The sequence below is a fragment of the Vigna angularis genome, chromosome 10 (assembly GCF_016808095.1).
Source record: "Vigna angularis cultivar LongXiaoDou No.4 chromosome 10, ASM1680809v1, whole genome shotgun sequence".
Taxonomy (NCBI): Eukaryota; Viridiplantae; Streptophyta; class Magnoliopsida; order Fabales; family Fabaceae; genus Vigna; species Vigna angularis.
In genome coordinates, this window is record NC_068979.1 from 19,981,604 (window position 1) to 19,996,018 (window position 14,415).

Below are 14,415 nucleotides of genomic sequence, written 5' to 3' on the forward strand. Positions count from 1 at the left end.
AACAATAAAAAAATTACCCTCAAACCCACTCAAATTCATTCAAATTATCTGCCCTAAATCATCCCACAAATCACCTGAAGAAAGCCTCAATGTTATCTTTCTTCATTAATTATTTCATTTTATATATAGTGAAGAATGAGCAAAACTTGCAACTTTTTTAGGAATTTGTAACTTTTATAGGTTGAGACTCGAATTATTTATATTTTGATGATGTCTATATTTAAACTTCAGTTAAGAAAGTTGTATGTTTAAACACGGATGTAATCGAGTTTGTCAGTTTAGAACAGGAGACACAGTGTTGAACCCAAAACCCAAGGTTGAAACTTTGCTACACGCAAGAGGATGATGAATGTTAGGATGAAGAGAGAACTCACAAGCTTAATAAAGACTCCAATAGAGAGACGGTGGTGTAATGGATTGCGCTGTTTCAGCTCTGTTTCTTCGAATTGGAAGGGCGTCATCCCCACTCTGCTTCAGCCCAGAGTTCTGCTGTACGACGCCGTTTCCCTCTTCTGCCACCGAGGTATTCATTCTTCACGGTCATTGTTCTCTTTTCACTTCATGGGGTTTCGTCTTTCGTGTGATCCAACTCGTGAGGTGTGTGTTTTTGCTCGTTAGCTGCCTTGGTTAGAATAAAAATCCCGCCTTTCGTATTGGGGATGTTCTTAGAACACGAAAATTTGGGAAAGATTAATATATCTAACGTTCAAGAAAATTAACTAAGCATTCTGCTAGGTTGGTCTACGTTTTGAATTGATTATAGGGTCTCGATTTCGTTGTGATTCTCGAAGTTGAAGGAAATTGTATGCAGACAAATGCATTTGATGTGACCGCAATTGAAGTTTCGGAGGCTCCCAATATCTTGATATTGCAGTATAAATCACGTCCAAGATTTCTGTCGCTGACTGTTCTTTAAAATATTGAGCACATGCCACAAATATTCCAATTCTTTTTGGAATTTCATTGTGAGTTTATTTTCTGTCTCAGTGTGAGGTGGATTTTTCTTTGTATGTTTTATGGTTTTTATTAGTCTGGAGTTTTCAGCTCTTTGCTTCTTTATTGAATGCTAAATGGTCTCTCTTGTATCTTGTGTGTAATGATTTAGTTTAATTTATTCAGATTCCTTGCGCTCAAATAGAGACAAATTGGTAGGAGTATTCTTAGCTCAGGCGTTGAATTGAAGAATGCAGTTTACTTTAATTGGTATCAGACATAATCCATGATAGAGGACAATTTGAATATCCCATGTAATAGGGATTGAAGATGATAAGATGATGTCGGAGCCATTGCTGACCCTTGTTTGTTCATCCTTTGAACATTTGCATTGTTTTATTAGGATCTGATAATCAATTTCAACTTATCGGTGAGTTTTCAACTAAGCTATTTTCATTTTATGGGGACATTGTCTTGAAAAGACTAGGGAATAGTTGTTGGAAAGTCTCTTTAATTGCGATCACCCCTAGCCCTGTCTTAGTTGTGGCCTCTTTGAGAGTTGCCTTAGTTGCAACTTCAAGGGTGGTGGTTTAGCCTCACATCAACTCGAAATATGACTAAAGTAGAATATATAAATGTAGTGCAGAGCTCAAGTTAGAAGTGAACTTTGTGGAGTTGAGTTAGGTGTAAACCTAATTTCCAAGAATACTTTATTGAGGTTATGTTTAGTTGTGGGAAAGAAACTATCTCTGTAAGATAGACTTGGTAAAACTAAAGGTTATAAAATTAGTAATTGGCATTTTGGTTGATATTTTTAAAATCTTGTAGCTTGTCAACAATTTTCATAGCTGTGATAATTCTGTGTTGACAGGAGTAAAATGGGTAATCAGAGCAGATAAGGACAAACGGATCAAATTCTGCTGTGTTCAATCTGATGCCGCTGAGCCCTATTTGAGAGCTTGCGGTCTTGACCGAGAGGATGTCATGCGTCGAATGTTGTTTGTTGAAGGCCTGAATGAATATTCTCAGGGATCCACTGGTTAGAATGCTCTCACTCATTTGGTTAACTTCAATGGTATCCATGCTGCTGTTGTTTTTCACATTTTTTAGCCTATTTTACTACATTACTGTAGTTTTGGCGTACATCTGTGCATATAAAGTTTTAGCATTAGTCCAGGTTTGTAGTAACATGGTAAGGACCAATATAAGATCTGCTTTGTATCTTGGGTTTTTAGGTCTTTGCACATGGATACTAAGTATTATTAATTCAAGTTAGCATTGATAAGTTTCTTACTTTGTTGAATTGATAAGTCCATATTCTGTTGTATGATGAATGTCACTCTGAATCTGAATTAAGAGTGACGTTGCCAACAGCATCTGAATCTGGATCATGTTTAGAGCAAATTCTGGAATAAACATTTAGACTAATACTTCACCACACTGGTATTTCTGTGTGATTTTGTGGTTTGTGTCAATCTCATTGATTTATGATCTGCAGCTGCATTGCGAGTTCTGTCATACTTACCGCGACCTTACTCTGCTTTAAGCTCACTCTGGGTGATTCCTACTCCTATCAGGGATGCTCTCTATGATTATGCAGCAAAACAAAGATATGAATGGTTAGGCAGGGCTGAAGATTATTTGGTTTTGCGAGAGAAAGATCTGCTTGAGCGTTTCATTGATAGGGAAGAACTGATGAGACGAGCTCAGGATTTGTAGTTTTAGCCACAGTTTACACTTACAACTTTTTTCTTCTGTTATCTTCTACAATGGTAGATTGTAAATTTGAATTGCTTTCGTGAACATCCCGTGGGATTCTTTTGGGTTTTCTTAATGGCACAAAAGGGTATATTACTTTGGATTTAGATTATAGAGAAATTCTCTTGTCAAGAAATGTCATTTTTCACGAGACCATCCTCCCTTTCCATAAGCGCAATGCTCTCACTCCTAACACCACCCCCATCCCTTCTTACGAAAGGGGCTTCTCCCTGCAACTCCAAGGTTTCTCGTCAACACCACCAAACTTTCTCTTAATGTCTAAAGTACCCTTCTTACAAGGCTCAATTTTTTTTCTTTCTCCCATAATTATCCCACCACTTTTTGTTAACCTAAACCTAGTGCCGAACTTCCTTTTAATTAATCGGATTTCAAAATCCTGTTCAAATCATCAAAATTTGAAATTTGGTTTAGGAATTTAGCGGATTTTAAAATCCAGTTTAAAAATTCATCAAATTTAAAATCCGGTTTATGAATTCATCGGATTTCAAAACTAATTGGATTTTAAAATTTGTTTGACAAACTTATCAAATTTCAAAATTTGATCAAGAAATTCATTAGATTTTGAAACTTACGTGATTTTAAAACTGACTAGAATTTCAAATTAATTCATTGGATTTTGAAATAAATTTAAGGAGTTCAACGTATTTTAAAATTCGATGATAAAGATGTATTCTATATTTTGAAATCCGATAAATATTTTCTTCAGATTTGAATTCCGGTAAACACTTTTTCTGGATTTTGAAATTCAAAATTCATTTTTCTCGAATTCCAAAATCTAGGTAACACTTGGATTGAATTTCAAAATCCGATTTTCATACCTCTCTTCAAATGGTTTACATTGGTTTTGTTTTAATTTCATTGTTTTACATTGGTTTTATTGAGAAAGAAGCGAACTACATTAAAGCTATAACAAAATAAGTAAAATATGTGCTGGAAATTATCTTCTAGAATTGTAAACGTATAAAACACAAAAATGTTAAAAACTATTAACACAAAAGTTGCTTTCAGAAATAGGTGTATGTATTCAAAAGTGATTTTTGTTAACACTAAACGAAGTTATTTCATGCATTGAACAACAAGGCAACAATGAAGATGAGGTGTATAATTTAAGATAATAATAAAAATAGAGAGCAAAACATTCAAGCAATAATAAAGATGAAAAATTATAATAGTTATATTTTTATAGTTGTAATTATTTAATATTTATATTATTATTCTATTAATTAAATAATAATATTTATATTTAATATTTAATATGAAAGTAATTTAATATTTAAAGGACTTATCGGAGACTATTTTCTTAAAACATATTAGTTAAATAATTTTAGCTTCCACAATTTTAAACTTTTGTAGTTTAATCTCTTTGGTACTTGTATACTGTTACAACTTGTTCACATGTTTGGAAACTTTATTTTATTTATTTATTTCACACAAAAGTTATCCAAGTTGAGTAGATTCATAATTCAGTCTAGCATGAGATGAGACTAAGGCAATGCATGGAACCAAATAAGTTGTTTCTCGTTAAGTCCAACACTTACTTCAAGTTTGTAAAAAGAGCAAATTTATGAAGATTGATGATCCAAATATAGATTCAGACATCTTGACATTAAGAAACCTCAGTTCTTTTCCTTTCATTTTTGCTTTACGTTTACCTTTATGTCTCAGAGTTTTGCACAAAGGGCATTGGGCGTACTCAGTGGAAGGGACAATTAGCGTTGTTCCACACAAATGACAGAAGAAATCGAGTCCAGAAGCATCGTTTTGAAATCGCTGAAATACACAGCATTCATTCCAAAAGAATTATAAACAAACAACATCCACAAAGGAAGCTTCAATTCTTTCAACACATTTGTGGTTCTGTGGATAGACTGTTAAATCCTCAGAACTAGATGCATTAGTATCACTAATAAAAAAGTCTGCAATTTTTTTTATATCTTTTTCTCTTCCATAGATTTGTGGTTCTATGACGAATGAACTGGTTTGGCTCCACTTCTCTATGGAAAAGTCTCGTACAAATGAAATTCAGTTCTCTCTTCAGCAATGTCATTCAATCTCTCACATATTCTCCTCAGCCATATATATCAAGTTCTGTTAGAAATTCAATTTAAATACTAATTTAAGTTTTATACCATAAAATTTATTACCATAAAATTGAGTGAGAAATAGCATCATAATTTCTTATGAGTGATTAGTAAAGAAATATTGGACATTTAATTTACATCTAATGGTTATTAGAATAAGTATAAAAGATATTTATGAAAGGTTGATATACTGTTCGTGCATTTTATCTTTGAGATGTTTAACCACTGTACATTATTCTTATCCTCTCTTTTTCCTTGCCATTATTTTACACTTGCTCTCTTGTTTTCTCCAAACGATGTTGGAAACTACTTCACTGAGTGAACTTTTTCATATGATAACTTTGTAAGAATTATAGACATTCCTTTGAAGTATCTTGAAAGAAGTTCATAAACCGAGTGCCAATAATATACTAACACAAATTTGAGTATTACTAAACTTGTTGAAATATGCGTATTACATTTAGGAATTACTAAATCTCATGTTTCATTATTTGATAATTGATACTAAATTAATTTATAATATATTTTTAATCATATTTTAAACCATCATGATTCTTAAGGAACTAAAAGTAATAAATAATTAAAGATTAAATAGTAATTGAATTAACAGTTTAGCAATCAAGTTTCCTCAAAGAGAGACCATTGTTAATCTCAACAAAAATCCAAAATAAAATTAAGCAATTAAATACGAATGGTTATAGTCTCAAGACAAAACAAAGGTGATGTTTAACATAAACACAAACCAAAAGGTTCAAACTGTTTAGGATGGGATGCACCAGGCCCTTGCAAGAGTGCAAAACAAGGACGATGCTTAAGAAACCAAGCAGCAAGCTACATTGATGGTTCTCTCCCTCAAAACATTAATTTAATATCGTGTGAACTAATAGTCCACATATCAGATATTAAACTGATAAGAACAGATACTACACTTGATCTTAGCCAAAAGGCCGAGAAAGGTATGCTTTACCAATCAGAAGTGTTCAAATTTTATACCTCAAACTTCACTTACTTGTCAGTGTTCTGACAAGTGTGGGATTTCATAACTTTGAGTAATGCTCTCAACATGAGTTCATGAAATCAACAGACTTTAAAATTTAGAACAGCAATTGAGTCATGTGATGTCTGATGAAACTTTAAATAATTAGTCCTTCCTAATATATTTTACTTGACATTACCAACTATGTTGGTCCTTCTCCAATAGGACTGGTTTATATATATATATATATATTTATATATATATATATATATATATAAATATTGATGGAAAAAAATTCAGAAAACTACACATTATATGTTAAGCATTGTCGACGAAAAAAGCTGCAGACTATGCTCAGCTTCACGAATGGAAACTTGATTTGTATTAGGAACCCCAAATAAATATGCGGGTAACTTTATCAAGCCCATCACTGATCCCTTGTGGAAGAAACCCAAGACTAGGACTAATGTTACTTACAACCTGGGCCTGACAACTCTGGGCTGATCAAAAGAGAAGGCAATTATCATCAAAGAACAAATGAAAAATACATAATTTTTACAATCTTCAAAGGCAAACCGCCCTCCATAGTTTGTCGGATGAGGAAGGATAGTTTCAGCATAAACCAACAAATAAGATAAACAAACCCAATTGATAAGGTAATTATGAAAATCATCTACCTAATGACAGTACCAAACAAATAAAACCACACAAAAACAATTGTATTATCAAGCAAACCAAAATAATTAGACAAACCCAGTTGATTATGAAACTCTTCTACCTAATGGCAGTCCAAAATAAAGAACAAAACCACACAATAAGAAAAGCAATAGTACTATCAAGCAGACCAAAATAATTAGACAAACCCAGTATGAAACTCTTCTACCTAATGACAGTTCAAAAGAAACAACAGAACCACCCAATAAGAAAAGCAAAAGTATTCAAGCAGACCAAAATAATTAGACAAACCCAGCTGATAAGATAATTATGAAATTCGTGTTCCAAAGAAAAAACAAAACAATACAATAAGAAAAGCAATAGCACTATCAAGAGTTAAAATCATAAACCTCTTATACAATTGACAGTCACAAAATCATATGCTAATCAGAGCTAAACACTCAAACTGTTTTTGGTGGGATGCACCTGGCCTTTGCATCAGTGCAAAACAAAGGCAATGCTCGAGAAACAAAGTAGCAAGCTACTCAAATGGTTCTCTCCCTTAAAAAATTAATTTAATATCGTGTGAACTAATAGTTCACATATCAGATATTAAACTGATAAGAACAGATACTACACTTGATCTTAGCCAAAAGGCCGAGAAAGGTATGCTTTAGCAAGCAAAAGTGTTCAAAATTTATATCTCAAACTTCACCTACTTGTCAGTGTTCTGAGAAGTGTGGTACTTCATAAATCGAGTCATATGCTCGCAAAATCACCCGTAAGAGACTTTGAAATCAGCAATTGAGTTCATGGCATGTGATAAAACTTGAAACTACCCAGTCATTCCAATTTTTCTTTTTACTAGATATAAGCAACCATGTTACTTCTTCTCCAATGGCACTGGTTCATGCCTAATTAAGGCTTAACTAAGTACTAATATAGCTTCCATTGAAGCCAAGAATCCAATTGTTGTCCATGTCTCTAATGTGATGTTGCAATCTCGAATATGTGATGCTCAACCACGAGGAGCTGTTTTCTTCATTGTTATTTACTTGAACACTAAATTATTTTTGCCCAACAGAAGACAGGTCAAGATATGTCTGCCTCTGTCAAAACCTCTAAATTCACCCAATGGTTATAATAGGAAACCCAGATAAATAATTCACCAATGATTATGTATACCTAGCTAATTGGAGAAGTGTAAGTTGAAGAGTGGACAACAATATTCACAAAAATAAGTAATTGAACTGATCTGAATGGGATGCGCCAAGCCTTTGCTGCATTATTATTGATGTCTTCACTCCTACCACACCTGAAACAAAAAGCATAAACTAGGATGTAACATTTAAGTTAATTATGGTGCAATATGTTTGACAACCACCACGAACAAATAAATAAACATTTAGTTAAAACATAATATAAAACTATCAAGAAATCAGACCAGACAATTGAACTATTTGGGTGGGATGCACCAAGTCCTTGCAAAAGTGCAAAACAAGGACGATGCATAAGAAACCAAGTAGCAAGCTACCTTAATGGTTCTCTCCCTCAAAAAATTAATTTAATATCGTGTGAACTAATAGTCCACATATCAGATATTAAACTGATAAGAACAGATACTACACTTGATCTTAGCCAAAAGGCCGAGAAAGGTATGCTTTAACCATTATAGATATTCAAATTTTATATCTGCTGCTTCAGTTGACTGTCAATGTTCTGACAAATGTGGAACTTCATCATTTGGCTACAGAGTTTATTTAAGATTTAAAAGTATGATTTGACTGTATCAAATATTTGATCAACCTGAAACTAACAGGAATTAAAGACAACAGAAGCAACTATATTTATCCTTGCTCTCATTGGTGTATTCACCATGTTAATGTAAAGGCAGCTTGTTATATTGGTATGTTCAATATCTTATCTTGCTGTGTTAACGTAAATGCAGCTTGTTGTGAACAGATTTTGGTTTACGTGGACTTCTAAAATTGGCTCGAGCAGGTTATGATGAGAAAGCAACGTTTTTGTCAAGTAGAATCTTGTTTGTTTCGTTCTTAGTGTACTCTAATGCCATCGAAACTTATTTCATGTCTTATGTAACTTCCTTTAACTGTTATTACTTACCAATTGAATAAAACACTTACTTTTTTAATATTTTTAAGACATTAAATATATTTACTTTTTATTTTATGAATAGCAAAAGGACTACTAAAACAACGATTTAGGAATTGTTCGGATAAACTTTTCATAACAATTTCATGAGAAATAAATGACAAGAAAAAATATACCTTTTCTTAGGTTAAAATAACTTATGCGAGTTTTATCTTTTTCTTCTTTACTTTTCTGGAAATTCTAATGGAAAAAATCATCTCAATTGACATTTATGCTTATCCTAGAATTACCAAACTGAGAAGCTTTTATTGTCAGAAAATTCAAGACATTATCAACCTATATTTTTTTTATAAAGGAATTTATACAAATATACCTATATTCAATAGAAGAATAGATATATTAAAAGTGATGCATTGATTAATGCAAACTTTAGAGATAATTGCAACAGAAAAAACATTATAGCAATACATATTGTTTATGTGGTATTCATATTAATTGCCAATCACAAGCTGATGAATGGCTCAATTTTAGTTCTTTTGATTTAGTCTTATTATTTTTAATAAAAAGGTTACAAAAATAAGATGCACTCATTATATAAATTAAAGTACACAGCACTATTAGTTTCTTCTGTCTTTCAATTAATTCATTATTGATATTGGTCAACCAGCCAATCATAAGGTGGGCAAACTTGTGCAAACAATCATTAACCAAATCTATGGCAGCCTCTGATGTTAGTACCTCAAACAATCATTAACTAAAATGAAGCATTGTTCTGGCAATTAAAAATTTAGATCCTCAAAATGTTCCGGCAAGATTTTAAAGATGGACATTGAAATCATAATTTATTTAGTTTGAAAAGTAGAGTAGGCTCTTAAAGTTTCATATATCAAGGATCATACAGCGACTGAAGCTACCAAAATCCACAAGATAGAGTACGTATTTATAACACAACAGCAAGCTTTGGATAAATCAATGCAGCCCCCAAGTAGTTATCGCAGCAATAACCTTGGTAAGAGTCTTATTAACTCTTGCTATAAGCCACATCCTGAAGTCCAAGAACTCAACTTTGACTATTGTTATTAAAGGATCTTTTTTTTTTCTTTTTCTCCGTTTTATTCAGCATGAAAGGAAAATGACATTATATGTCCCCTTCAGATTTGAAGACTGGCAGATATGGAGCTTGCAAGGCTGAGAATCTCAAATGGTGGCCTATTCATCAACTCTTTAGCTGTTAAGGGGCATGAATCTGTGATCCAGAAGTAAGTAAATGCAGTCTCTGGATGCCCTGTGCATGAAAGTTAGAAATGGTTGAAGGTGAGAAAATAAAAGTGTAAACAGTAAGCCATTCACTTCATAAAATATTGTTTGATGAAATACAAGTGTTGTTAACACATGGAAGAATATCTTGTACATTTTTTTAACATTACAGAATTTAATGTTAATTACTGTTTCCTGACACCAATACTGCATTTGTGAGTGTTCAATTACAACAAGAATGGTTTCATAATATGTTGAAACTCTACCAAATAAAATAAGTAATCAGACACCAAAATAAATCTAAGTGCCTATTCCACTAGCAACTGTAACAGAGTTAATGACACTAGACCTTGGAAAAAAAAATCTACAAACTTGAGTATAAGAATAAAATCATGATGAAAAGAAGGTCAATGATCTAAAAGAGAGGAGATTGGATATCTGTTGTGGGTTCAGCCCATTTGTGCATAATATAAGTTAAAGGGTTCAGGCCGGTGGGAACCGACCTTGAAGGTATGTGACAATTGACTACATGTTTTTAGAAGAATTTGTTATTAACCCAATAAAAGGAAAATAATAAAGAAAAAATTACAAGAAATTCAATTAAATCAAATCGATGTAAGAAAACATGTTAACAAGTGGTGCCTATAATCGGATGAACGACAAGTTCATCAATTCGTATTATAAATTTACAAATACTTTAGATAAAGTTATTTTTCTTTATAACAAAGAAAATCAATGATCATGGCTTAATGAACAAAGTAAATCAGGCATTACCCCCATTATCGTGTTCAAAGCGTGCCCATGTATTATTTGGAAAAATGCCATGGGTCACGTAAGCACTAATCTTCAATGCTCCATGAGCTGCCAAGACTTTCTGAAAGATGACAAATTAATGAATTAACTAGGTATAAACAAAAGCATCTTTGCTAGAATAATTAAAACTACATAAGATTCCACCTTTTGTGCCATGTAAGAACCCACATACACATTTATACCTGACACTCTATCAAAGTTCCACCTGATTGAACCAAATCATCAACAATCACAACATGACGACCCCTAGGGTCTCCCTCCTTAATACGAACTATCCTTTGATCTCCTTCCCGAACTTTTGCACATACTATCTGCATATCCATTGTGTAAGTGAGTGCTAATAGATGGAACCACCAAAGCAAGCTAGTCAATGTTTCCAACTTCAAATTAGTAGCTGCAAGACTGATACCAGTGTGATATTTATAACTTTTACTGAACTTGAGGAAATTTGTTAGATTAACCATATTCAATACCGTTGGAAAATGCTGCAGTTGCTTATGAAATCGTTTCCATGCACCATCATCGGGAAAAGCAATTGCTATCTGTGAAAGAAGAAAACCAAAGTTGTTAGTTATTATGCGATAGTACAAAAGCAATGTTTCTCATTCACTTGAATAACTAACTTTTTTTATAACTTTAAAGTTAGAAAAGATCAGTAACTTGTTATGAGTGAGTCCTTTGTGATGCAGTTCTACTTAATAGATTAGTCTTTTAGGAAGAGCTTTACCCATGTGCCTAGGTCAAAACATAATTTCCATTATCAAAATTCACGTGCACATGAGAAAACTATACAGGAACACAGAGCCTGAAAGGGCAGAAATAATACAGGTGAAATCCTCACATTATCAGAATCAGGAAGATCCTGGAGCCTTCTTTTCAGCAATGGTATCCCACTCTCAAAGCATGGTAAAATGTTATCACCAAAGTAGAATCTCTCCTGAATTGCCACAAATAATCAAACAATTATAGTCAGGAATTTCACAACTGACAAAGAAAGACAAGGAAAACATGATACACACCACCCAAAAAAACAAATGTCAAAGGCAATTCCACAAATATTAGACCTGCAAGGCATGAATGTCAAACGTCACCAGACTGGTAGGTCCTCCCCTAGAAATGGGTATGTTCGACAAAAGTCTGGCCAAAGTAAAAGCTGTGGCAATATCTCCTTCATCCTCCATACGCTCTGATGTGCCCGTTGGGAAAAACGGAAGGACAAGGGTAAATGAAGCAATGAATAGTTTTGGCAATGCATAAATAACAGGAATCTGCTCAAAAATCACTGCTGGAGAACTGAATGAGGCCAGAAAAGCCACATGCATCCCGCGAATTCCTTGGGCATTAGGAATGAAAATGTTGGGGAAGCCATCAGGAAACTTGCTGAGTTTTCAGGTGCACAAAGTACTTCAGTGAAACAAACCATACAATTCACTCAAACCGCAAACTAGCTAGAAAAAAAAAATATCACAAAACTATTCTCGGGCTTTAAGCTTTATTCTCGGGGATCAAGATTCACAATGGGGCAGCATTATCTAATGCTATATACTCCAACAAAAGCTCTTACTCCCGTGGAAGTACTAAATGAAAAGCCATTTAATGCATGCAAATATATAACACAGTTAATACCTATCATACAAAGAAAGAATGAGATGTAAGTTCCTAAATTGCCACCACGGAAACATCAATTCTAGCCCAACAAAGAAATTTAGGGAAATGGGGCACTAGAAGTTGATGGAATACAGAAACGGGACAATATAACCGTAATGGGTAGTTCCAAGTTCCTAAATTGCACCACAATGACATCAATTCCAACACAATAGAGCAATTCATCCGAATGGGACACTCAAATTAGACGAAAAACAAACACAAATCACCACATTGGTCAAAATAAAAACCAGAGAAAACAGAGAGGAGCAGCGGATGCATCATGCATGGTGAGAAATGCAGCGTGAGGGAGAAGGGACGAACCCCCAAGAGATGGTGCGAAGCTCGATGGCGTCGGAGTCGGCGGCGATTTTCTCGGCGAGGGCCTTGGTCTCGGCGCAGAAGAAAAGGACAACCTTTTTGGCATTTTTGGTGGGGAATTGGGAAGCAGAGGTGACAGCAGGGACAGAAACAAATGAAGAAGAAGGGTTGGAAATGGAATTGGAGAGAGCGGTGGAGTCTTTGTTCATGTCGGAGATACGGTCAAATGTCCAGCGGCGATGGCCCTCGAAGCCTTTGATCTCGCACCTCAGATTCGAATTAAAAGAGAAAAGGGATTTGTTGTTGTTGTTCTTAGAGGGGTGAAACAGAAAGTCAGAGCGTTTGAGTGAGAAAGGTTTATTCGATGGGAGCGACAAAGACGGAGGGGGTGGGGTGGCCGCCATTGTCGGCGGTCACCGTCCGGTTCTTCACTCGAAGATCGCTTTCTCTTTAAGGGGACGTTGGAAAAGATTAGTATGTTTGGTTGTCTTCAACAAAAGGATAAAACATAAAACAATATAAAATATAATTATTATGTTTTTGAGTAAAAAGCTAAGAGTCTTAAATGGAAAATAGAAATCCAGTCAACCCTCTTGGCTTAAAATAATAAATAATATTAAGATCAAGATAATTTTGAGAATTAACATTTTATTTATCAACAAACCAATTACAGATTATTTTTATTTTTTAAAATAAGATAAAAAAATATTTATTACGATAAATACTAACAAAATAAACAAGATATCATATGTTATATCTTTTCTATGCAATGATTTTAATAATAAAATTTAAATTGTTTTCAACGTCAAATTCTAAATAATATAAAATTATTGATGTGATAAGAACAATTTCTATTATATTCTAATAATTAGCATGTGTTTAATATAATGTTATAAAAATGTTGTTGACTTAGACAATTATTAGATGTTTTTTCCTTCATTTTCTCTTTACTCAAATCACTTAAAGGTTGAAGTACTGTGTCTTTTTAAGTTAGAAAACCAACTGCAGATTTTATTACAGATGGAATAGTTAGATATAGGAAAAAAATAGACTTGTGAGTTATTTTGTATTAGTTTATAGGCTTAAATATTTACTTTGTTATCGTATTAAGAGGTGAATTTTTGTTTAATATCTGGTTTTAAAAATTAAGACTTTAGATCTCTATGTTATGAAAAGTATATGTAACTAGGACCTTATTAATACATTTTTCATAATATATAAATCTAATATCTTTATTTTTAATTCATCTACTATTTAAACCTAGTTTATAAGCGTTGCATTTTGGAAACAACTAAATTTATTCTTTAAACTAATTTTTCTGTTTACAAAGTGACATGACATCAGATATATTCAAACAATGTTAATTTGTTAACAGTAGCATCAATGGAGACAGATAATCCATTTAAAAAATATCAAAACTCTACTGCAGTTGATTATTATTCGGTACCTTTGTCCAATAAGTAAATCTGCCTAAACCTAAAAAATAATTTCAATATCATTGAATATTCAATCTTTAACGACTGAATATATATAGGCTTTGGAACACAGGTCAATTTCTTGCTCCCTCATCTGAATTTATTTTCTTCTCTCCGTATAACTTGTAAAAGTATCTTATAATGTTCATTCTTTCAACCCTTATTTGAAATTTTGTATTTCCATTTTATTAGGTAACATTTCCTCATAAAATACAATATGTTTTGGGTTATAAGGTGCAAGTATTATGCTTCATTTCATGATATTTGTGTGTAAATATTATAAACAAACTTGTAAAATTATTTATATTAACAAAATAGTTAATTTAGAATAGTTCAATCTTAAACCACCTTTTATATTCAATGTCAATAT

The 14,415-nt window shown here is 33.0% G+C and overlaps 2 protein-coding genes and 3 non-coding genes across 7 annotated transcripts; 1 reads left to right on the plus strand and 4 right to left on the minus strand.

Moving 5' to 3' along the window:
* The first annotated feature begins 202 nt into the window (after positions 1 to 202).
* On the plus strand, positions 203 to 2,803 carry LOC108328027 (uncharacterized). The gene is made up of 3 exons (XM_017561800.2): positions 203 to 523; positions 1,805 to 1,972; positions 2,432 to 2,803. The coding sequence occupies exons 1-3, from the start codon at positions 343 to 345 to the stop codon at positions 2,650 to 2,652; spliced, it is 570 nt and encodes a 189-aa protein (XP_017417289.1). The 5' UTR covers positions 203 to 342; the 3' UTR covers positions 2,653 to 2,803.
* Positions 2,804 to 5,558: 2,755 nt separating this feature from the next.
* Positions 5,559 to 5,753, minus strand: LOC128194555 (U2 spliceosomal RNA). Its single transcript, XR_008245930.1, has one exon. It is a non-coding gene; the product is annotated as a U2 spliceosomal RNA (small nuclear RNA).
* Positions 5,754 to 6,898: 1,145 nt separating this feature from the next.
* Positions 6,899 to 7,093, minus strand: LOC128194551 (U2 spliceosomal RNA). Its single transcript, XR_008245926.1, has one exon. It is a non-coding gene; the product is annotated as a U2 spliceosomal RNA (small nuclear RNA).
* A 794-nt stretch (positions 7,094 to 7,887) lies between these two features.
* LOC128194550 (U2 spliceosomal RNA) lies at positions 7,888 to 8,082 on the minus strand. Its single transcript, XR_008245925.1, has one exon. It is a non-coding gene; the product is annotated as a U2 spliceosomal RNA (small nuclear RNA).
* A 1,276-nt stretch (positions 8,083 to 9,358) lies between these two features.
* On the minus strand, positions 9,359 to 13,073 carry LOC108329750 (ribose-phosphate pyrophosphokinase 3, mitochondrial). Of its 3 annotated transcripts, none has more exons than XM_017564109.2 (7): positions 12,574 to 13,072; positions 11,670 to 11,985; positions 11,447 to 11,542; positions 11,079 to 11,147; positions 10,788 to 10,916; positions 10,567 to 10,666; positions 9,359 to 9,820 (listed from the first exon to the last, which is right to left on the minus strand). In XM_017564109.2, the coding sequence occupies exons 1-7, from the start codon at positions 12,972 to 12,974 to the stop codon at positions 9,687 to 9,689; spliced, it is 1,245 nt and encodes a 414-aa protein (XP_017419598.1). In that variant the 5' UTR covers positions 12,975 to 13,072; the 3' UTR covers positions 9,359 to 9,686. The 3 variants fall into 3 exon arrangements, 1 of the variants encoding a protein (XP_017419598.1); XR_008245655.1 differs by having other exon boundaries at positions 9,787 to 9,820; positions 10,778 to 10,916; positions 12,574 to 13,073; XR_008245654.1 differs by having other exon boundaries at positions 9,787 to 9,820; positions 10,750 to 10,916; positions 12,574 to 13,073.
* Positions 13,074 to 14,415: the final 1,342 nt, after the last annotated feature.

Excerpts from the sequence above, each read along its gene's own strand:
- LOC108328027 (XM_017561800.2), top strand. The coding sequence starts at position 343 with ATGATGAATGTTAGGATGAAGAGAGAACTCACAAGCTTAATAAAGACT. Across the intron at positions 524-1,804 it reads TTCCCTCTTCTGCCACCGAG|GAGTAAAATGGGTAATCAGA; the intron begins GTATTCATTCTT and ends CTGTGTTGACAG. Across the intron at positions 1,973-2,431 it reads ATATTCTCAGGGATCCACTG|CTGCATTGCGAGTTCTGTCA; the intron begins GTTAGAATGCTC and ends TATGATCTGCAG.
- LOC108329750 (XM_017564109.2), bottom strand. The coding sequence starts at position 12,974 with ATGGCGGCCACCCCACCCCCTCCGTCTTTGTCGCTCCCATCGAATAAA. Across the intron at positions 10,917-11,078 it reads AACTGCAGCATTTTCCAACG|ATAGTATGTGCAAAAGTTCG; the intron begins GTATTGAATATG and ends ATGGATATGCAG. Across the intron at positions 9,821-10,566 it reads CTTTGAACACGATAATGGGG|GGCATCCAGAGACTGCATTT; the intron begins GTAATGCCTGAT and ends TTTCATGCACAG.